The sequence below is a fragment of the Ranitomeya variabilis genome, chromosome 5, assembly GCF_051348905.1.
Source record: "Ranitomeya variabilis isolate aRanVar5 chromosome 5, aRanVar5.hap1, whole genome shotgun sequence".
In the NCBI taxonomy this organism is placed as follows: Eukaryota; Metazoa; Chordata; class Amphibia; order Anura; family Dendrobatidae; genus Ranitomeya; species Ranitomeya variabilis.
The window spans coordinates 552397235-552422219 of NC_135236.1; the positions used below are offsets into that span (position 1 = coordinate 552397235).

The following is a 24985-nucleotide window of genomic DNA, read 5'->3' on the forward strand; positions in this document are numbered from 1 at the left end:
GCACACCCATACCAATATAATGTATATCTATAGCAGTATAATGCAGCCTCATAGCATTATAATGCACCTCATAGTTGTATAACACAGCACTATAGCAGTGCACCCCCATACCAATATAATGCAGCCCCATACCAGTATAATGCACCTCCATAGTATAGGGCAGCCCATGGTAGTATAATGTACCCCCATAGTAGAATAATGAACTCCCATACCAGTATAATGCACACCATAGTAGAATAATGCACCCCCATAGCAGTATAATGCACCCCAATAGTATAATGCACCTAGATAGTAGCATAATGCACCCCCATAGTATAAAGCAGCTTCATAGTTGTAAAATGCACCCCCATAGTATAATGCAGCCTGATAGTAGTATAATGCACCCTCATACCAGTATAATGCACCTGCATAGTAGTATAATGCAACACCATTGTAGTTTAATGTACCCCCATACCAGTATAATGCACCTCCATAGTAGTATAATGCACCCCATACCAGTATAACGCACCCCCATAGTAGAATAGTGCATCACCATTGCAGTATAATGCTCCCCATACCAGTGTAATGCACCCATATAGTAGTATAATGCACCTCCATATCAGTGTAATGCACACCCATACCAGAATAATGCACCCCATAGTATAATGCAGCCCCAGAGTGGTATAATTCATCCCCATAGTTAATGCACCACCATACCAGTATAATGCACCCCCAAACTATAATGCAGCCTCACAACTGTATAATGCACCCTCATACCAGTATAATGCACCCCCATAGTAGTGTAATGCACCTCCATATCAGTATAATGCAGCCCCATACCAGCATAATGCACCCCATAGTAATATAATGCACCCCCATAGCAGTATAATGCACTTCCATATTATAATGCACCTCCATAGTAGTATAATGCACCCCCAAAGCAATATAATGCACATCCATACCAGAATAATGCAGCCCCATAGCAATATAATGCACCCCATAGCAGTAAAAATACATCCATTGCATTATAATGCAGCCTTATTGCAGTATAATGCACCCTCATATCAATATAATGCAGCCTCATACCAGTATGATGCACCCCATAGCAGTGTAATGCAGCCCTATAGCAGTATAATGCCCCTCATATCAATATAATGCAGTCCCATACCAGTAAAATGCACCTTCATAGTATAATGCAGCCCACAGTAGTATAATACACCCCATAGCCGTATAATGCACCACCATACCAGCATAATGCACCCCCATAGCAGTATAATGCACCCCTGTAGTATAATGCACCCCAATAGTATAATGCACCCCTATGGCAGTATAATGCACCCCATAGTAGTATAATGCACCTCCATAGTAGAATAATGCATCCCCATAGTAGTATAATGCACCCCCCAGCGGTATAATGCACCCCTATAGTATAGTGAAGCCTCATAGCGGTATAATGCACCCCCATAGTAGTATAATGCACCCCATAGTATTATAATGCACCCCCATAGTAGTATAATGCACCTCCATAGTATAATGCACCTCCATAATAGTATAATGCAGCCCCATAGTAGTTTAAGGCATTCCCATAGTATAATGCAGCCCCATAGTAGTATAATGCATTCCCACAGTATAATGCACCCCCCAGCGGTATAATGCACCCCTATTGTATAGTGCAGCATCATAGCGGTATAATGCACCCCCATAGTAGTATAATGCACCCCATAATATTATAATGCACCCCCATAGTAGTATAATGCACCTCCATAGTATAATGCACCTCCATAGTAATATAATGCAGCCCCATAGTAGTTTAAGGTATTCCCAAAGTATAATGCAGCCCCATAGTAGTATAATGCATTCTCACAGTATAATGCACCGCCATAGTAGTATAATGCAGCCCCATAGTAGTATAATGCATTCCCATAGTATAATGCACATCCATACCAATATAATGCAACTTTATAGTAGTATAAAGCATTCCCATAATATAATGCACCCCCATAGTAGTATAATGCACCCTCATAGCGGTATAGTGCACTTCCATAGTAGTATAATGCACCTCCATAGTATAATGCGCCCCTTACTAGAATAATGCAGCTTCATAGTAGTATAATGCACCCGCATAGCAGTATAATGCACCCCCATACTAGCATAAAGCACCCCCATAGCAGTATAGGGTGGGCCATTTATATGGATACACCCAAATAAAATGGGAATGGTTGGTGATATCAACTTCCTGTTTGTGGCACATTATTATATAGGAGGGGGAAATCTTTTTCAAGATGGGTGGTGACCATGGTGGCCATTTTGAAGTCTGCCATTTTGGATCCAACTTTATTTTTTTCAATGTGAAGAGGGTCATGTGACACATCAAACCTATTGAGAATTTCACAAGAAAAACAATGGTTTGCTTGGTTTTAATGTAACTTTATTATTTCATGAGTTATTTACAAGTTTATGATCACTCATAAAATGTGTTCAAAGTACTGCCCATTGTGTTGGATTGTCAATGCAACCCTCTTCTCCCACTCTTGACATACTGATAGCAACACCGCAGAAGAGATGCTAGCACAGGCTTCCAATATCCGTTGTTTTCAGATGCTGCACAATACATCTTTTATCTTCTCAGCATAGACAATTGCCTTCAGATGACCCCAAAGATAAAAGTCTAAGGGGGTCAGATCGGGAGACCTTGGTGGCCATTCATCTGGCCCACGATGACCAATCCACTTTCCAGGAAACTGTTCATGTAGGAATGTTCGGACCTGGCACCCATAATGTGGTGGTTAGGGTTGAGCAAAACGGATCGTTCATTTTCATAAGTCGCCGACTTTTGGCAAAGTCGGCGTCTCATGAAACCCGACCCGATCCCTGTGTGGGGTCGGCCATGCGGTACGCGATCTTGGCGCCAAAGTTGCGTTTCGTATGACGCGTTTAGCGCCATTTTTTCAGCCAATGAAGGAGTGTGGGCAGAGTGATGACATAGGGGTTAGGGGCGTGCACGGCTATCATCATTTTATCGCTTGTGCGCAGTAGGGATTTGCAATGTGTAACACGAGATTTTCTGTGCTGGGACGGAGGGGGAATATGGGACGGACGGGAGAGTGAGAGAGAGAGAGAGAGAGAGAGAGAGAGAGAGGAAAAAAATAAATAAATAAAAATTCCCAATTGACGTGCATAGGGTTTCGTGTTCCGGCCGATCCTCGACTTTTCGCAGTAATCGGCCGATTTCGCCCGACTCGACTTTTCAAAAAGTCGGGTTTCACAAAACATGACTCGACCCTAAAAAGGTCAAGGTCGCTCAACCCTAGTGGTGGTGCACCCTTACCAGTATAAAGCACACCCATACTCCGGCTTTACAAAAAAAAAGTTTCTCCTTACCTGGCCGAGGTCCAGCGGTGTCCTCCGCTATGATTCAGCTGAGGCACAGACCGTCGTATGGCAGTAATGTCATACATCAGCGACGTGCGCACTGAAGTGAACTGCCAGCCTGTGATTGGCTGGCGGCTTTTAACTGTTGCCGTGTGAGGAATCTCCCGCATGGCACCAGATTTTAACTGAAGGTGAGCCTGAGGACACACGATCATTTACTGAAGCGTTAGGGTCCTGCCTCTGGAGCCCTGTGAGCAGAAACGAGGCAGGCCCCCTCTGCTCATATGGCCCCATACGCCAGTAAGAGCAGTAATGCCCTGATGGTGGCCCTGGGTGTGGCTTTGGTGTGGCTAGGGGCATTGTCAAAATTTGCCTTGTTGCATTGTGTGTACTTTTTTCTGTTCTGTAAAAGTTAGAAGGTGTGCATGAAGTATGATGACTACACAGCTTCCTATATACAGCATGATGTCCCCACGATTTAGTGACGTCATTGATCTACCCAACGATCCCTTTGTTGCATTTGTCCTATGTGCCATCATCATTTATCCATTATTATTACTGAACTTTTTTACTTGTTTTGTCTGTATATTTGTTCAATAAAATTTTGTATACTTTTTTATTAAAATTCATAGTTCATGATTTTTTGGGGGGCTTCATACTCCACTTGTTTTATCAGATTCATATATCAAGGCAATTATTATTAACCAAATAAACATACATAGAATGACAGAAGTGTAAATGGAAATTTCGATTGGAACATGAAATAGTTATGTTTCAAAAGGTAATCAAGTGACAGCAAAATAAACCGTTTCAAAGGTGTAGCATATGCACTGTATTTCTTCAGATGAAATTGTACTGCTGTCATAGCTGTGGCATGAGTCTGCTTTTATAATTTAATCAGCATAACAGGGACATCAGCTGCCTTGTCCTTGATAATACTTTCTCCAGACATAAGAAGAAGAGCACTGAAATCATGAATCATTTTGTGGCAAAACTTCAAATCAGTGGAAATATTTTATTTGTGATTAAGTTAATATTCATAGCAAGTAATGACTGCAATATTGTTTTCAGTTATAATCAGGCTTGATAAAAATCTAGTGTTAATGCAAATTGTTAATATAAAAACTGAAGCTGCAATTTTGTGAAAAAAATTGTGTCAGTCGAGCGAAAAAGGTATGATCCAGCTCAACTAGTCCCATAAAATCTTTGTTTATTAATTATATTGAAACATTCTTAAAATTAATCCATACAGCGTAGAAGTCACAACCCCCAATGTGGGAAGAAGTATGGGGGCAGACGCGTTTCGAACCTTGCGGTTTATAGTCCTTGCAATGAACAAAGAAGGTGAATGGTGTCTTCATTATGTAGTGTCAAATTTAGCAGTCAGTAAACAGTCCATATGCTTATTAATGGCTGTCACACAGTTTTCTCAAAATAAAAACTAGTGAAACATAAATAGGATGAAATAAGGACTTTTTCTTTGTAAGTAATTAAGATTATAAAAGATAAACCACTTAAAAAAATAAATTCTCAAGATAACTGGACTGTTCATGGAACATATAAATGCATATAAAAATATATTTAAAATGTAATTGGGACAAGAAAATAGCTAATAACAAATTGACTATAGAATGATTCTGTCATACATAAACTGACCACAAGATGGTGGATTTGATCTTTGCAATATACAAGTACTTTAACTGCCAAAATGAGTCATCATGATTTCTCTGTTTCTGCTGAATTCAATAAAGGCCAAAGAAGTCTGCAATGCAATTTGTTACTGCCATGTCCAAAGACTTACCGTATGTGGACTCCACTGACTTTAGTGGAAAACATAAAAATCATTGAGAAGCTGAAGGCAAAGTGTGCTTCTTTCAGAGAATCCAAGGAAAGCTTGGCTTTGTAAGCCGTTCCTGAAAACTAGACATAGGCTAAAAGCACTTAGTTATCTCATGCAATATTTTTAAGTGAAATAATATTGATATTAAAAAGCCACTTTATTAGAGAAATTTTTGCTAAAGGTAACCCCACTTTAAGCCTTATTCAGAAAAAAATAAAATATGGACATATGTTTATTGGATTGAAGCATTACATCTTGAAAATACCTCAAAATATCTTTTAGCATAGAATGTGGTCATCAAAATTAACGATAACAGTTTAATAGAAATGAATAAACACTCAAAGATACCTCTCACTTGTCACCATTTGGTGTTTGAATTGAACTGTGGGGAGAATTTTTTTAACTATTTTTTTTATATAGAAAATGAGAAATCTAATTCGCTAGACTGAACAATCAGCATGAAGGAGAACATGCAAGGAATTGTGACTACACATAATCTCTGATCTGCATTAAATCTGGAAGACTTTCTATGCCAATATTTAAAAATGCATCCCCAATGCGGCATCTCTAAGGGTTAAGTTTAAAGTGGGGCCCCAAATGTTCACATATTGCTCCATCACACAGAAATATTTCAATAAGTTCAAGGCCACTAAACGAGAGCAATAGACAATAATGAAGTCATTTGACGCTTGTTTCCCGGCCTCTTTAGGGTATTTTCCCACATTCAGTAATTGGCAGCGCTTTGGATGCAGCACATGTCCACTGCATCCAAAGCGCTGCCGGCTATTGAACGCAGGTGATTCCGCATGTGTTCATTGATCCATGTGGATTAACCACGTCCAATACATTGTACAGGTGAAATTTATCTTGCGGAAACAAATAAAGATAAATTGACATGCTGCGGTCTGGAGAGATGCGCCGCATGTCCATCTCCGTGGGTGAGCTGCGGGTGTCTGTGCACTTATTGTGGGCATGGGATTTCTTGAAATGCTATCCACTATTCTGTAACATCTGGACACTGCACAAGTATGCAACGTCCAACCCGCATCATTTACTGACCATGTGCACCTACCCTTTATCCGGCTGAGGAAGAATGATTGGTACAGATAGTCCTTGATACAGTATAATACAGGTTCCATATAGTACATATAGTAAAATGCACTCCCCATGGTACTTGATAGAGTATTCTGCCCCCCCGCTCAAAGTGTACTGCAGCCCCCTCAGAGTATACTGCAGTCCCCCTCATAGAGTATAATGTAGTACCCTCATAGAGCATAATGCAGCCCCCCTGAAAGTATAATGCAGCTCCCTCAGAGTATAATGCAGCTCCCTCAGAGTATAATGCAGCCCCCACACACAGTATAATGCTGCCCCACACACACAGTATAATGCAGGCCCCACCCCCACACAGAATAATTCAGCCCCCTCCACAGACACAATATAATGCAGCCCCTTCACACACACTATAATGCAGCCCCTCACACACAGTTTAATGCAGCCCCCACACAGTATAATGGAGCCCCCTAAGAGAATAATGCAGCCCCACACACAGTATAATGCAGCCCCCAGAGTATAAAGCTGCCTCCTCAGAGTATAATGCAGCCCCCCACACACAGTATAATGCAGCCTACCCACACACAGTATAATGCAGCACCCTCAAGGTATAATGCAGTGCCCTCAGAGTATAATGCAGCCCCCCAAAAGTATAATGCAGCACCACACCCCCTCACAATTTAATGCAGCCCTCCAAAGTATAAAGCAGCCCCCTCAGAGTATAATGCAGGCCCTCCAGAGTATAAAGCAGCCCCCTCAGAGTATAATGCAGCCCAACATACAGTATAATGTAGTCCCCCACAAAACACACACAGTATAGTGCAGCACCCACACACAGTGCAGCACCAACAAACAGTATAATGCAGCCCCCCACACACACAGTATAATGCAGCCCATCCATATCATAAAGTAGCCCCCTCGGAGTATAATGCAGGCCCCCCAGAGTATAAAGCAGCCCCATCAGAGTGTAATGCAGCCCTACACATAGTATAATGCAGTTCCCCACAAACACACACAGTATAGTGCAGTACCCCACACACAGTATAGTGCAACCCCCACACACAGTATAGTGCAGCCCCCACAATCAGTATAATTCAGCCCCCAATACAGTATAATTCAGCCCCCACACACGCGCAGTATAATGCAGTGCCCTCAGTGTATAATGCAGCACCCTCAGAGTATAATGCAGCCCCCCAAGAGTATAATGCAGCCCCCACACACATAATAATGCAGCCCTCCAGAGTATAAAGCAGCCCCCTCAGAGTATAATGCAAGCCCCCAGAGTGTAAAGCAGCCCCCTCACAGTATAATGCAGCACTACACACAGATAATACAGACCCATAAATACACGCACAGTATAGTGCATCCCCCCCACACAGTATAGTGCAGCACCCACACACAGTGGATCACTCACACACAGTATAATGCAGGCAATGCAGGCCCACACACACACTATAATGCAGCCCCCCAGAGTATAAAGCAGCCCCCTCAGAGTATAACACAGGCTCCCAAGGGTATAAAGCAGCCCCCTCAGAGTATAATGCAGCCCAACACACAGCATAATGCAGTCCCACAAACACACACAGTATAGCGCAGCCCCAAACACACACAGTATAATGTAGCCCCCACACAGTATAGTGCAGTCCCCCCACACAGTATAGTGCAGCCCCCACACACAGACAGTATAGTAGTCCCCCCATGCACAGTATAGTGCAGCAGTCACAAGCACACACAATACTTTTCTTCCTCATTCCCCAGCTGCTCTGACTTCTGCAGAGCATCTCAGCATCTCATCAGCTCCACTGCTGAAACATGCTGAGTCAGAGGCAGAAGGGGAGTGAAAGGAGAGGGAGCATCACATGACGCTCTCTCCTCCATCAGTGCTTTCAACTTTATCGGCATCTATGATGCTGATAAGTTGAATGAACGATGTGAGGAGGGGGTGGCGATGGACCCCTCTTACTCAGGGGCCCCATAGCGGCAACTGGCTGGGGGTTCCTGGAGGAGCAGGGGCCCTAGGTGGCTGCCTGGTCTGCCTGCCCCTTATGCCGGCCCTGCCCACACACAGTATAATGTAGCCTCCCACACACAGTATAGTCCAGTCCCCCCACAGAAAGTATAGTGCAATCTTCCCACACAGTATCGTGCACTCCCCACACACAGTATAGTGCAGCCCCCAAACACAGTATAGTGCAGCCCCCACACAAAATACGATGCAGCCCCCCACACACAGTATAGTGCAGTCCCCCACACAGTTTCGTTCAGAAGACACACACACAATACTGTCAGGACTCTGAACATTTTTATTACCTTTTGTGCATTACTGCCCTTTTCCAAGATGGCGTCTTTGGTCTCATGTGCACTATGTCTTCCTGCTATAAAACTCCACCCCAGCCTTCAGTCTGTGCTAGAGTATTCTGCCTTGCATCTAGCTCCTGACTCTGATGACTCCCTGGCTATATACCTGCTCCTGTGAACCTGTGTGGTTATCCTGCTACTCTGCTCTGAGTTCCTGCTGCATACACCAGTTTCCAGTAAACCTCCTTCATCTGCTGCTCGTGACATGTAAGCTGTTGCTGCTCTGCTTAAACCTGAGATTATCACCCAGGCCTTCCTGGTTGAGATAAAACATTGCTTGAACTGCCTTATAGCATATCTATCTATGTTTGGACTAAAACAAGGACTTATTCGTGTCAAGTATCCTCAAGAATAGCTGTGCTTCATAGACTTTCTGCGTGATTGCATTTTCATCTGAAGTTCCCTATAGACTGTTTAAGCTGCGTTTAATATTTACACCAAGTGTTGTGGACTTGAGCTTTGCTCTGCACCTGTTTGAATCACCGTGTGATAATATAGACTTTACCACTTATAAAACTGTGTCCTGTAGTTGTCTTGTTCCACACAAAGAGTCTCCTGAGTTATCCTCTATAATTATTACAGGATACTCTAGCCAGAAAAGAGGAGACTGCTGGAACAATGACTGCAGAAAGCAGATTAGGGCAGGTGTTTTCCATAATTAGATCACTGCAGAAAGATGTGGAAGGTCTGCAAAAGAAGTTTGGAAGCATTGAACACAATCAACAAGTGTTTGGACAAACTTTGCAGGACTTATGCACCCGCATGGCAGCCCAGGAAAACAAACTCGCTGGCATAGAGTCCCAGTATAGACGGGCTTTTCAGGACATAAGCACGCAAATAGCTGCAGAAGCGACTTTACCCTCTGGGCAACCGCCACCAGCTAGCCCACCTAAGTTGCCCCCATTCAGATTTAATGGTGATCGCAACAAATTTCGTGGCTTTGTGAATCAATGTATGCTATATTTTGATGTACATGCTGACCGTTTTCCTACTGATAGATCCAAAGTACTGTGTGTAATAATGCTGCTGACCTCACGAGCGCTCGCCTGGGCGAATCCGATGATTGAGTCTCGTGACCCACGGTTAAATAACTTGGATGATTTCTTGGCCGCTATGGCATTAATGTTTGATGATCCTAATCGCCGTGCAACCGCTGAATCTGCTTTATTGTCTTTACACCAGGCTAAACGTTCTGTTATTGAGTATGCCACTGAATTCAGGAGATTAGCGGTAGATACCAATTGGGACAGTTATGCACAATTGCCTATTTTTAAAAGAGGGCTGTCTCTAGTATTGTAAAAGATGAACTAGCGCACTCTGAGTTACCACAAGAGCTAGAGACATTTATACAGCACTGTGTGTGCATAGACATTCGCCTTACTAAGCGTAGGCAGGAGAAGTTTGCTGCATCTAACCGTATTTCTAACTTTTCCCTTCCTTCCAAAGAGCCTGCAGGTAAAACCTCTCGGGAGGTGGAGGAGGTGCCCATGCAAATTGTTTCCGTTCAGAGGCGCGAGATTAATGAGAGCCGGGAGCATCGCCTTTGTGAAAGTCTATGTTTCTACTGCGGTCAGTCTGACCACTTTTTAATCAACTGTCCCAAGTGTCCCAAGCAGCCTAACAAGGTGCTAGCAGCGGTAGGAGAATATGACAACTGTGATGATGAATCTGACATCTCTGAATGTAGCCTGCCTTTAAATGCTGTATTCCATTCACTTTCTATGACTTCACCCCCCAAGGAGCTGAAGGAGAAGAACTCTCACTGTTCTCTCCCTATTAAGATCCTGTGTTCAGGACAGTGGATTTCCAGTGCAGCTATGATTGACTCTGGTGCAGGTGGTAATTTCATGGATATCACATTTGCCAAGGAACATGGTATTGAAATTCAGCAAAGAGCCTCTCCAATTACCATGGAAACAGTGGATGGGTCACCTTTAATCTCTGGGCCTGTGGATCAGGAGACCGTACCCCTTGAAATTTTGTTGGAGCCTAATCACCAGGAGCAACTTTCTTTCTTGCTAATTTCTTCTCCTCATTTTCCTGTGATTTTAGGCATTCCTTGGTTGCGTTCTCAGAACTCAATTATCAACTGGGAGACCAAGGAGATTATCTTTCCAACAATGAGCAACTCAGCGTTAACAGAAGCTGTCCCTGAGTCCACGTCTACGGAACCACATGTACAGGTATTTACTTTACCTTCAGCATATAAAGAGTTCTCTGACATCTGTGACAAGAAGAATGCAGATCAGCTTCCTCCACACAGGCATTATGACTGTCCCATTGAGCTGCTTCCTGGGTCAGCTATTCCTTTTGGTAATGTATACCCTTTGGTGGCACCTGAGCTTCAAGCCTTAAAGGAGTATATTGATGAAAACCTGGCCAAAGGCTTCATACGTCCTTCTTCCTCACCAGCAGGGGCACCTATATTTTTTGTAAAAAAGAAGGGTGGGACCCTGAGACCCTGTGTTGACTATCGGGAACTTAATAAGGTAACCATACAAAACCGTTACCCTTTGCCTCTGATTCCCGCATTACTGGAAAGAGTCCGCCATGCTAAGGTGTTCTCTAAACTGGATCTTCGTGGGGCTTATAATTTGGTGCGTATTCATCCAGGAGATGAGTGGAAGACAGCATTCAGATGCCGGTATGGACACTTTGAATATCTTGTGATGCCCTTCGGGCTTTGTAACGCCCCTGCAGCGTTTCAACACCTTGCTAATGACATTTTCAGAGATTTGTTGGACCAGTTTGTGGTGATCTATTTGGACGATATACTAATCTTTTCTGACTCTCTACAGGAACATGAAGAACATGTCAAAACTGTTTTAAGACATCGGAAAGAGAACCATCTGTATATTAAGCCGGAGAAATGCGAGTTCCATCGTTCTGAGATATTTCTTAGGATATATCATCTCTCCCCAGGGGCTGAACATGGAATCTGGTAAGATTCAGGCTATCCTTGACTGGCCGGTACCCAAGAACGTTAAGGAGGTTCAACGTTTCATTGGTTTTGCAAATTTCTACAGACTAGTGTTGAGCATTCCGAAACCGCAAGTATCGGGTATCGGCCGATACTTGCGGCATCGTAATTCCGATACCGAGATCCGATACTTTTGTGGTATCGGGAATCGGTATCGGATCCATATTACTGTGTAAAATAAAGAATTAAAATAAAAAATATTGATATACTCACCTCTCCGGAGGCCCCTGGACATCACCGCTGGTAACCGGCAGCCTTCTTTGCTTAAAATGAGCACGTTTAGGGCCTTCCATGATGTCACGGCTTCTGATTGGTCGCGTGCCGCTCATGTGACCGCCACACGACCAATCACAAGCCGTGACGTCATTCTCAGGCCCTAAACTCTTCATTCTAGGAATTTATTGGAAGGCTCATTTTAAGCAAAGAAGGCTGCCGGTTACTAGCGGTGATGTCCAGGGGCCTCCGGAAAGGTGAGTATATCAATATTTTTTATTTTAATTCTTTATTTTACACAGTAATATGGATCCCAGGGCCTGAAGGAGAGTTTCCTCTCCTTCAGACCCTGGGAACCATCAGGATACCTTCCGATACTTGGTGTCCCATTGACTTGTATTGGTATCGGGTATCGGTATCGGCGATATCCGATACTTTTCGGGTATCGGCCGATACTATCCGATACCGATACTTTCAAGTATCGGACGGTATCACTCAACACTACTACAGACGCTTCATTCGAAATTTTTCTGATATTGTCCGTCCCATTACTTCATTGACAAAGAAGGAAAAGTCCTTTAAGTGGTCATCGCAGGCTCAAGAAGCTTTTGATCGGCTTAAGATCTGTTTCACCTCAGCACCTCTGTTGATACATCCAGATCCAACACTTTCTTTCATTGTGGAGGTGGACGCTTCTGATAATGCTTTGGGGGCTATTCTCTCCCAAAGAACTGGAGAGAAGGGTCTGCTACATCCTTGTGCTTTATTTTCCCATATACTAACCTCAGCAGAGAAGAATTACGACATGGGAGACAAGGAATTGCTGGCTATTATTGTGGCTTTCAAAGAATGGTGGCATCATCTGCAAGGAGCTGCACAACAGATCATAGTGCTAACTGACCATCGCAATTTGGAGTTCCTTAGCTCTGCTAGATGTCTTTCTCCTCGTCAGGCTCGTTGGAACTTATTTTTAAATCAATTTAACTTTGTTATCTCATACTGTCCAGGTTCTCTTAATGGGAAGGCTGATGCTTTATCCCAAATCCATGCTGTGGATTCCGTACCTGGAACCCCGTACAAGACCATTCTATCTGATGCCAATTTCATCGGAGTTATCCACGATCAGGACTTGTGGAAGGAGTGCAGGGAGGCTTATGATGGTGATGTATTTCTAGCCAACCCACCTGTGGATATTAATCTTGTCTTTAAGGGTGGCATGTGGTTCAGAGATTGACATATCTACGTCCCTGAGGTCGTCCGTCTGCAGATCATCAAGTTGGTACATGACTCCAAGTTGGCTAGTCACAGGGGGGTACAGAAGACACAAGAGTTCCTGAGCCGATTCTTCTGGTGGCCAACTTGTCTGAAGGATACCAAGGACTATGTTCTCTCTTGCGAGGTATGCGCTCATTACAAGACTCCTCATGTTGCACCTATGGGTCTTCTACAACCATTACCTGTTCTGTCCCGCCCTTGGGGGTCTATATCAATGGACTTTATTGTGGAGCTGCCTACATCGGGGGGCATGAATACAATCATGGTGGTAGTTGATCGCCTGACTAAAGCTGCTCATTTTGTTCCGTGTGCCAGCCTCCCTTCAGCTAAAGATACAGTGAACTTGGTTATACAGAATGTCTTTCGGTTTGCATGGGGTCCCGGATGAGATCATCTCTGACCGTGGAGTACAGTTCACTTCAAGATTCTGGAAGGGGTTTTGCTCTGCACTCAATATTAATGTCTGTCTCTCTTCCGCTTACCATCCCCAGACAAATGGTCAGACTGAGCGGACCAACCAAACGCTGGAACAATATCTAAGATGCTATTTCAGCCATCTCCATGATGATTGGTTGGAGTTGCTGCCATTAGCCGAATTTTCATATATCAATTCTCAGAGCGCCTCCACTAAATTTACACCTTTCTTTGCCAATCTTGGTTATCATCAGTGTATCTTACCTAGGTCTCCAATTAATTCTCTGGTTCTGGCAGTGGAGGAAAGGCTGACTGCGATGAGGCAAAATCTGGAGGTTCTGAAGGAATCCCTGACCACAGCTCAAGAACGTTATAAGAGATCGGCTGATAGATTCCGTAAACCTGCACCCATGTTCAAGGTAGGAGATTCCGTGTGGTTAGCAACTAAGAATCTGAAAGTAAACGTTCCTTCACAAAAACTTGGACAGAAATTCATTGGCCCTTTCAAGATCAACGTTATTGTGAGCTCTGTGGCCTGCTGGCTGAAGCTGCCTAGGACTATGAAGGTACACCCAGTTTTTCATGTATCTTTACTAAAGCCTGTATCTCCTAATACCTTCCAGGGACGTGTTGTGCCACCTCCGCAGCCTGTGGTGATTAATGGGCAAGAACAATTTGTGGTGGAGGAAATTATTGATTCCAGGATTTTGCAGGAATCGGCTCCAATATCTAATAAGATGGCAGGGATATCTCCCTGAGGAAGACTCTTGGGAACCTATGGAGAACATCAATGCCCAACAGAAGATTTCTCGTTTTCATCAGAGATTCCCTAAGAAACCAGGTCCAGGATCGTCCTGAGGCCGCTTCTAAGGAGGGAGTAATGTCAGGACTCTGAACTTTTTTTATTACCTTTTGTGCATTACTGCCCTTTTCCAAGATGGCGTCTTTGGTCTTATGTGCACTGTGTCTTCCTGCTATAAAACTCCACCCCAGTCTTCAGTCTGTGCTAGAGTATTCTGCCTTGCATCTAGCTCCTGACTCTGATGACTCCCTGGCTATATACCTGCTCCTGTGAACCTGTGTGGTTATCCTGCTACTCTGCTCTGAGTTCCTGCTGCATACACCAGTTTCCAGTAATCCTCCTTTATCTGCTGCTCGTATTTACTTCCATCTGCATTTGCTGGACATGCTGGTGCTGCTCTGCTTAAACCTGAGATTATCACCCAGGCCTTCCTGGTTGAGATAAGACATTGCTTGAACTGCCTTATAGCATATCTATCTATGTTTGGACTACAACAAGGACTTATTCGTGTCAAGTATCCTCAAGAATAACTGTGCTTCATAGACTTTCTGCGTGATTGCATTTTCCTCTGAAGTTCCCTATAGACTGTTTAAGCTGCGTTTAATATTTACACCAAGTGTTGTGGACTTGAGCTTTGCTCTACACCTGTTTGAATCACCGTGTGATAATATAGACTTTACCACTTATAAAACTGTGTCCTGTAGTTGTCTTGTTCCACGCAAAGAGTCTCCTGAGTTATCCTCTATAATTATTACAAATACTTACCTCTCCTCCTTGTTCCCCAGCTGCTCTGAATTCTGCAGAGCATCTCATCAGCTCCACTGCTGAAACACGCTGAGTCAGAGGCAGAGGGGGAGTGAAGGGAAAGGGAGCGCTACATGAGGCTCTATCCTCCATCACTGCTTTCAACTTTATCGACATCTATGATGCTGCTAAGTTGAATGCGCGATGTGGAGAGGGGGTAGCACAGGGCCGCTCTTGCTCAGAGACCCCATAGCAGCCACTGGCTGGGAGCCCGGGGAGGAGCAGGGTCCCTAGGTGGCTGCCTGGTCTGACTGCCCCTAACGCTGGCTCTGAGTACAGATGAGCGTACTCAAACTGTAAATTTCAGGATTTGTACTGGACATCTAGTGGCGGTGGTGCCTCTGGTGCAGCTGCTGATGTTGTTGGTGGTGTAGCTGCTGCAGGGAGAGGATGTGGTCAGTCTTTGCCTGCTATTTGCCTAAAAGAAGCATCTTCTTCTGGTTCATGGAGGCAACAGGATGTTCTGTGACATTTTGTAGGGCAGAGTACCACTACACAAATGGTGAGGCCAGATCATGTCGAAACAGTGTTAGATTGGATGGTTGGGAGTGCCTCCAGTTCCTTTGAATTATCTTCTATCTGGTCTCCTGCAGAAAGTGCAGATTGATACCTGAAGTTCATGGTCATTCAGCTTCCACCTCACCCCTTGCAAATTAGCCAAGCAGTCTGTGCCCCAAGTCATGCAGCAGTCTCTTCTGCTTTTTGATAAGTTGGCTGGTTGGGGTTCCTTGGCCTATTTACCTGGCCCTACCCCAGAAATGGAAGAAACTGAGTGCATTGATGCCCACCACTTATTATGTTGGAGGATGAGTACATGAGGGGGCTAGTGCATATGGTCAGTGGACCACTGCAGCACATCTCAGTGGATGATAAAACACAGTTTTCAACTGCAGTGTCTTTCTGCAGTGTGTGCAGGCTGACATGGAGGGCAGGGGTGAGGAATGGGTGAAAGTTGATAAGGTGGATGATGAGGTCCTAGACCCCACATTGAGTGAAGGCCATCCTAGTGATGTGTGCAGTTTGGAAGAAGAGTAGGTGGTGATTCATGGACAAGTAAGTATGGCTAGGGACATTACATGTCCCTAGCTGCACACCGGGTAAATGTAGCGTTGGCTGGGACAGATGCAGAAAGCATTCTAATGCATGGTGGTGCCCATGAGGTTCCAGTCACCAAAGAGGTACTACACCTCAGCCAGAGGTGTGGTGCTCCGCTCTCGGGTAAGGAGGGTACACTACTCAGTACGCACACACTAGAACCCAACATTAAACCTTTCCAGGCCAGGGAGGGACTAGGTAGAACGTGTGGGTAGAGAGAGTTACAGTTAGAGGAGTTGTCATGGAAACTAGAGGGAGGAGTAAGGGAGTTGGAGCTGGGGACTTGAGGAGTGAGGAGCTCGCCCCAGAGGACAGAGAGAACAAGGAAGATGGAAAGAAGTTCCAGAGAGTGAGAGATGAAGAAGGGGTCCTAGGGGCACGAGTAGTGAGGAATCCACCCGTGGGCCCATAGTTGGGTGGAGGGACCAGGTCGCAGTAGGGGATCGGCCCTAGACTAGTGGAGTAACTGAGGACTCAGAAGGGCGAAGCCAGTGCAGTGAGATGGCCAGGGAAGGAACATAAGAAGGGGGTTCTGGCAAAGTGTACTCCAAATTACCTGAGAGCTGGCTGGACCACTGACCCGGAAGACACAGCACCCCGACTGGGGATTGTACCTGAAAGACCGTGAGTAAAAGTGTGGAAACTGCACCCTGCTATGTTCTCAGAGTTATTTACTGCGTCACCTGCCCTGCACTACAACATTCACCATCATAGACTTTAACTCATTAACTGCCCTGGGGCCTAGCTCTACCTGTGGAGAGCTGTAATACCTTTGCTGCATCACCAACTGCCCCAGTGGATCTGAACAGCAGTGTCGGCCATTTCTCTATTGCCGAGCACCATGGGTGGCATCACGAACAAATCCCCTTTAAACATAATTTCCCTTTAATTTACTTTTATTCGACACCCAGGGCCACAGACCGGGTCACTGCTGCAGTGACCACCCCCTTAAGAACTGTGTGACCCAGCCCGAGTGAGTACCCCACGGTCCTAGCAAGTACTCCACATGTCCAGGTTGCCTCCTCCTACTCCTACTCCGTTTCCTCCAGAACCTCCTCTTCTGGTCACAGTAAGATCTGCACCACCAACTTCAGCACAACAGGGGAAATGACAGCAGCTTGTTCTGAAACTCATCTGCTGAGGGGAGAAATCCCGCACCGAGCAGGAGCTGTGGATGGGAACAAACAGCAGACAGATGAGTTGATGTTGCCGGTAAACCTCAAGCCTGGCCTGTTATTCAATAACGAGCAAAATCTCGTAGCAGCTCTTGGTCTAGCCGGGTTGATGCTCATCCTTTGTCTGGCTAAATTTGGTGGTGCAGTGCATTCTGAAAAATTTCCCACATATGTCAGAGTTGCTGCTGAAAGTCCCGGCAGAGCGTGCACTTTAGGTGTTTTCACCATGCTGCTGCTCGCTTGTCTGTGCTGCAGCATCACTTTTGTTTTCCTGCTCACTGCTCCATATGCGACGTATCAACAATGTGGAACTCCAGTTTGCATATGCTGGAGAGACTGTGTGAACAGCAGCAGGCAATAGTGGAGTTTCAGCTGCAACACGCACGACTGAGTTACTCTGCAGAACAACACCACTTCACCACCAATAAATTGGCCTCCATGTGGGACGTTTGTATTGTGTTGCGCTGCTTCGAATACTTCACCAACATGGCCAGCACTGATGATGCAATCATGAGCGTTACTGTATCGCTTCTATGCCTGCAGAAAAAACACTTCAGGCAATGATGGATGAGGTGGTGGTACAGGAGGAAGAGGAACAGGAACCATTCACAATGTTATCAGGCCTGTCGTCCATGCATGGCTCGGAGGGTGGGTTCCTGTAGCAGCAGTGGCCAGGTATACAACTGTCCAGCCATGGTACAGTTTGGTAGAATGAGGAGTAAAATGAGGAGGGGGAACCGTGTTCACAGCAGGATCACACTCAAAGCAGCTCATGGACATCCCTGGATTGTGGCTGGGGGATACAGAAGAACTAGACCATATACTTCCCACCAAGGACAGCTTGTTGTTGCCTCTGGGAAGCCTGGCACAAATGGGCCATTACATGCTGCTGTGCCTGCGCAACGACTGCTGAGTCGGCACCCAGTGTTGATTATCTGGGTGGCAACTCTGCTGGATCCACACTACAAGGACAATGTACCATCATTACTTTTGTCACTGGATCCGCATGCTGTGATTTTTTTTTCTCATGCTGAATACAGCTGAGAAAAAATATAAAAATATGCAAATATGCACTGCCTCATTGGATAACATTGGTCTGAGTGCAATCCGATATTTTTTTGGATTGCACTTGTCCAATTTATACGCTAGTGTGAGCAAACTTTAAGGATAAGTGACTCCTCAAAAATTCACATTTGTAGATTTTCTTAAATTTGTCCTGTAAATTTAATTAGCATAAAATGTATTTGATGTGAATTGTATTTATTTGCTGTCAATCAAATATGCTTATCATGCATATTGCATGTAGGGTAAAAAAAAAATAATAATAATACTCACCCGTCCTTCATCTCCTCTGCACAAGCTTCTCGCTTGGTCCTCATAGTTCCAGTACACTTCTCAGTCACAGAAGGGTTCAGTCTTCTACAAAGGTCCTGTCTAGTCTTTGGTGTCTACAGCACTGCCACTAAGCCTCATGGCGTCCTAAAGTAGCAGCGAGACGGACATCATGATGTTGCACAAAACCATTCAGAAACTTGATTGGACAAGTGGAGAAGACTGAAAACCAGCTGTGACTAATGACTGGACCGGAACTGTGATGGCCAAGGAGAGGTAGTAAAATTTTTTAACCCTTTCCGGACCTTTTAAATCTAGCAAAATGGTGGCAACCACTATTTTGCTGGAATTGAGTAAAGTAAATCTCCAAAAAATGTTATGTACTTGAATTTTATTTTTTGTGTGAAATTGGAGGCAAATTTGAGTTATCTCAAATTGTTTAGCTCATCTATACTCACTGTACAGTAATATGTTCATTTCTATAAGCCTCCTGATATGTGCCAAGTCTAGTATTTCAGCATTTCAGTGTTATACAGGATATGCAACAAAACTTCTTTAAGATGGCCTCCCAAAACTTGTGTGAGAAGGTTCTTTTAGAATCTAGAGGGAAAGTCCTTTCAAAGAAGAGGTCATATATAGTAATAGAGCAATGGTGGACACAGAAAAGGGCCCTGTGTAAAGACAGTATGTGGGCACTTTTGAGTTCAATATTTCTGAAATGACAATAGCTCCTTGCTGCTTTGGAGGTGAAAGTGGACCCTGGTGTGACTGCACATGCGGTACCAATGATACAGTATGTCCGCCATTGAAATAGAGTATGATAAAGCTGAAAATATGGTGTTGCTAAATGGTTGGTCCTACAGGGAGATTTCTGAACTCCACCTGTTGGCTCTCCTGGGATTGTGACCTATTGCATTGCTGCATCCTTTTAACTGCAATACTGTATCTGTGTTGTTCTTGCAGAAGGCACTGGTCCTTGATCAGGAATGCACTGTTCTTACTGACCAAGAAGTGAAGTTGGAGAACAGGATCAGTTTTGAGTAAGTTCAATTTCTTTACTTGAACAGTTTGATGGCGTCTTCACAAAAGCAAATCTAATTTCTTTAATAGCTGGATCCTCTGATAATTGTATCCTAAGTGACCTGACAACATGAATTTCTTATTGGTCTGATTAAAGGGTGGTCTCATCATCATTAATGGTTAGAATTGCAGCTCTTATTAAAAATCCTTTACATTCTCAAGAATGAGGGGATTTTATTTCTACAATCTACTGCCCGTAGCCCAGTTTACAACCCACTACCAGACAGCATGTTAGAGGCAGCTATTTTCCTTAGCAAAGACCTATGCTGCAGAGGCACAACTGTGGACAGTTCGAACCAACAGTCTGAAAATGCAACAGGTTTGACCTGTCAGTCATTTGCTTCTGGTATCAGAGAGCTACTTTTTATAGATTCTATCATGAGTTTACAGATGTCCTGCGCTATACTTTAAGAGAAGATGCTACCACTTCATGTCATTGGTAGACATTCACTTATCCAACATGACAATGATCCAATACACACATCTAAGGCCAGCGTTGTATTTATGAAAACAGGGTGAAAGTGATTCAGTGGACAAGTATACTCCTTGATCTGTGGACCAAATCTAACTTAAAATGGACTGAGGCACAATAGAAAACTTGGCTGGTCAGATGAATCAAAATGTGAAATTCTTTGATATTCTTTATGGAAACCACGGATGTTGGCTTCTACAGACTCAAGAGGAGAGAGATCATCCTGCTTGTTATCAGTGTATAGTTTAAAAGCCTGCATCTCTGATGCATTATTGCCTTTGGGGTGGATAGCTTACACATCTCAAAGAACTGTCAATGCTCCGCACTATATAGAGGTTGTAGAACAATATATGCTCCCATCAAGACAAAATCTATTTCACGGAAGGCCTTACATATTTCAGCAAAGACAATTCTAAACCATATACTTCATCCATCACAACAGCATGTCTTCACATAAGAGTTTGGGGGATGATCTGGCCACCTCCAGTCCAGACATTTCACCGGCAGAAAACATTTGATGTGTTATGAAACCAAACATTTGGTAAAGAAGATCCAGAACTGATGAACAGCAAGGCTCCTACATCTGACAAAAATGGGTCAATATTCCTCTCCCAAAACTTCAGCAATTTGTCTCTTCACTTCCACGACGTGTACAGGCTGCTGTAAAAATAAGAATAAATAAGAAATAATGGTAGACGTGTTCCTGTGCCAATTTTTCGATGTATTGCTGTATCAATTTCTAAATGAGTTACCGTAATTTATTTTTCAAATGAAATAAAACACATATCAGAAGTTGAAAGTTCGACACTTTTGCATGTTCTGCTCTGTATACAATGTGGCTGATATTTATAAATCATCACATTCGTGTCCCAACTTTTTAGACCTGAGGTTGTAAACAACATGACAGACCAAGACGAGATACACTCTCAGCAGCTTCTTGGCAGTTTTCAATAATTTACGTAACTAAAACCTAAATCTTTAGTTTATAAAAACTTATTTATACTAAATTTATATAAGCTATTGTGTTTTTATATATTTCCTGTGGAAGCAAAGTCAACAATTCAAGCAATTGTAATCCAGTCATTTCGACTTGATGGCATTTCTAACAACAGATTGTATTATATTTTTGGCAGATCCTATAGTTTAATGCTTTTGCCATGGATATTGCACTTCTGTCAGATAGCAACCAATATGGCAAGTTCTGCCAATAAATATGTAATATTTATTCCAAATTTATTGGGGTTTCCCATAATAAATATTTATCACCTATACACAGAAGAGGCGATAAATGTCTGATCCCTGGGGTTGCCATCTCCTATTGAACTGCCGATTCATTTGTATGGTAATCAATGCAGCCTAAAAACGTGACTTGGGCAAATTATATGGAAAGACTCATTCACGCATTTTTGTTAAAATTGTGCTGTAAATTGACAATTGGCACATTTTTAGTTTACAGATTGAGCCCATGAATAAAAGTTTGCGCATTGTGTCTAAGCATACAAAGACCATACATGAAGCTTTACAGTCAACATTGAAGAAATATGGACTATGTAACAAACACGTCGTTCTACTAAAGGTAAGGACTGGAATTGTTTTCCCTATTCTCTTCTTATGACTTGACTTGTTTTTCTTGCAAGCAAGAATATTTAATAAAAATCTGACTACTTCTGTACAGAATTATACATGAGCAGACCATGGACCTACCACTCAATCATAGGGCTCTATATAAAAAAGTATTATGTATATAGCCTTATACAGGCCTAAATCCCTGCTTTTCTCTTTACATAGTACATGACCAGATTAGGACTAACTGCCTGCACCCCCCACCAGGGGGATCTCAGTACAGCAACTCAGTAAGTGTGCTCCCCTAGTGGTGCTTGAAAAAACCCACTATGAATACCTGGAAGCAGAAGTTCAGTTCTGGGCCAGCTTCTAACTGTGGGTTCTATTGCAGCATCATGCAATAGGTACACAACCATAAAGTGCCAGACATTAATCTCGTTTGTAAACCTCTCCAAACGCCTGTTGCATATGCAGATGTTAGTTGCAATGTATACATAGCAGGCTCAAGGACTGAGCCTGGTCCATGGACTGTGGTTGCCAGCTGACAAATAGCACATGTTTATAATAGCCTTGTCTGCTAATTTTAACTAAAAAAATAAACTATTTTACAAATATTTAAATAAAAAAACCTATAAAACTTTAATTCCCATTGTGAAAATAAAAGAGCAACTTTTTTTTTATTTTTTCAGCACATTTGGTATCACCAAGTCTGTAAAAGTTTTATCTTCCAAAGTATAAAAGTAATTCTTCAAAAAGTATTTTAGCAACCTCCCAAATGAGAAGCATTAAAAATTATCTTAAACGGTACAAAACTACAGTTTGACACCGGAGAAACAATTTCCAACAGAGACAAAAGTTATGAGTCTCAGTAAATAGAGATACAACCATCCCCACCCAAAATATTGTACATTTCTATTAGGATGGGGCTCCTCACTCCTGTGTGACAGGCCAAAGCACATGGGAGATGAAATGGAGAGATGGCAGGGCATGTGCATGGTGCCCTCATTAAGTTATGGAGACAGACAAGACTTGTCTGCCAAATAGGGTTTGTGATTGGGACTTACTTTTTTTCTAAAAAGATTGTAGGTCCTAAGGTGAGGATTCCATCTCTCAGACATTTAGGATGTGATCTGTGTTCAGACTATAAATCTGTGATGTGTGGACTGGACACATCTTTAGCCACCTATGTTGACATTTTTTTAAAAAATGTATGACTTTGGGGCTAAATATCATTTTTTTACAAATGGGTTTCATTAAAAAATTTGTATCGTTTTGCTTTTGCTGGCTGTTTGTTCCCTGCACATTCAACTTTTATGTGGTCTTTGGTCATAAATCAGCTATACTGGAAGAAATGCTGGTAAATTCTTAGTTGAAGGTATTTGGATTCGTTAAGACCGGTATTCTAAAGTAAGGCAACAGAATATAGGAAGTATTATAATCCAGCGCCAAAAAAGACAGATAAAAAGGTTAGAAACTCTCCTATTGGACAGTGAGAATGAGTTCAGGGCAACTCAGAGGCTATTGAAGGCAAACAGTACAACATTTTTTTATGAAACCCAATTACAGAAAAAATTTTTGTAGCCAATCCATGCATTTAAGGAAGAAAAATAATTTCCCCCAAAGGGGGACAATCATAAACTTTTTATACTTTGGACTGTATCAATTTGTATATAATATAATGGAAGTTGGGTCAAAAATTAAGGCATCAAAATAACCAAGGTCCAAAAATGTCAAAAAATACAAACAGAGTGCCAAACTAAAAGGACATGTATAGATTTCAGTACCATGTAATAGAATCAGAAAGAAAAAAGTGTACACAAGAACCGATAATAATAAAAATACAACATTTTATTAACAAAAAAGCAACAAAAACACAGCCAAAGTTATTAAAAAGTGGGAAACCTGAAAAATGGCACCAAACACCCACCACATGTTATACATTTATTTCAGAGCAAAGTGGTGTTAAATTTTGTACAGGCTATACCTATTGGGTTTTTGCATTGAGAATATTCCTGTGTACCTCTTACCTGTGGTGGGCGCCTTGTTCTGGATTTCTTCTCGTTCATCTTTGGGGGTCTTCTTTTTGAAAAATATATATGGGTGAAAGAAGAAATATTCAAGGATTACTCTAAGTGGGACAGTTTCATCTTACACTTCATTTATTAATGTATTTATATGCACAATATATTTTTATATACAGTATTATCCTTCAGGACTTTTTAATTTTTATTTTTGTCATATATTTCACTTATACTTTGTATATTTATTTTGTGTCACTTTACATTTATGTCATCATTCACCTTACACACACATTTTGTCTTATTTTTTGCTAAAAATTAGCTTTATTTACTGCCCTCCCAGCAGCGTTCAGGATTCAGTCACAAGGCTGGGTTCAGTTACCGCTCTGTTTATAGAGAGTGGCGGCTGTAACCACTCCCTCAGTATCGACTGACAGCCAGCCCTGATGCAAATTCTGCTGTCAGTCAGTGCAGGGGCCGCAGTAATAGCTGTGGGGGTCTATGTGCGGGTGCTGAGCAGGCTGAGAATGCTATTAATCTGCAGATTAACCCCATATCTGCAGGTTACTAGCATTTTTTCACATGACAGGTTCCCTTTAAGGTGTTCCCTTCAGAACATTATACCATTGCTGATGTGAAATTTCACAAGCGTTAATTAATTGAAAAAAAAAAATATTTCCCTTTAGTACAAAGTGTTTGAGTCAATAATGACAAAAAGACAAGAAAACTATCTGGGCTTTATTACTATAGCTATTACAATTATGTAATTTCCCCTTTTGTTGTCAGACACTTAAGCAAAGTCAATATGATGCACAAGCATATTACACAAAAGGAAATGTTGCCAGCCACATGTCACACAAATTGTTGGAGTCGGAAATGAGTCAGAGTTTCATTATCTGGTCACATCAGTTTTGTCCTGATGAAGGTCATCAAGTGTCTTAGCATCACTCTACTAATATCCCGATAAATGATTCCTCCTCACTAAATGTGCTGTGACTGAAATATTATGGCAATTTTAACAATCCCAAACATAATTATGATGGTGGAGTCCGGCTTGAGCTGCAGGAAGCTGCCAGGTACCACTCCTAGGCAGTCCCCGATACTGCAGCTGCTGACCCCACTGTGAACCCACTGTGCCACGGAGCCGGGCTTACCTAGGA

The 24985-nt window shown here is 42.9% G+C and overlaps 2 protein-coding genes across 3 annotated transcripts in view; both read left to right on the plus strand.

Moving 5' to 3' along the window:
• RGS14 (regulator of G protein signaling 14) overlaps window positions 1-24985 on the plus strand; it is a 261749-nt gene that overhangs the window by 204489 nt on the left and 32275 nt on the right. For both annotated transcript variants that reach the window (XM_077265913.1, XM_077265912.1), the window contains 2 exons: window positions 19656-19732; window positions 21694-21820. In XM_077265913.1, the coding sequence (XP_077122028.1) occupies window positions 19656-19732; window positions 21694-21820 (204 nt within the window). The remainder of the gene's footprint in view (window positions 1-19655; window positions 19733-21693; window positions 21821-24985) is intronic.
• Window positions 4638-16125, plus strand: LOC143773451 (uncharacterized). Its single transcript, XM_077260900.1, has 5 exons — window positions 4638-4695; window positions 10049-10785; window positions 11401-11543; window positions 13753-13867; window positions 15997-16125. Exons 1-5 carry the CDS (start codon window positions 4638-4640, stop codon window positions 16123-16125), a joined length of 1182 nt encoding a protein of 393 aa, XP_077117015.1.

What these genes read in the sequence shown, in the direction of transcription:
- LOC143773451 (XM_077260900.1), top strand. Translation starts at nt 4,638, where the DNA reads ATGGGGGCAGACGCGTTTCGAACCTTGCGGTTTATAGTCCTTGCAATG. An exon ending in CCTTGCAATGAACAAAGAAG is followed by an intron (nt 4,696 to 10,048) that starts GTGAATGGTGTC and finishes TTCCTTCCAAAG; the next exon opens with AGCCTGCAGGTAAAACCTCT. An exon ending in CTACGGAACCACATGTACAG is followed by an intron (nt 10,786 to 11,400) that starts GTATTTACTTTA and finishes GACTCTCTACAG; the next exon opens with GAACATGAAGAACATGTCAA.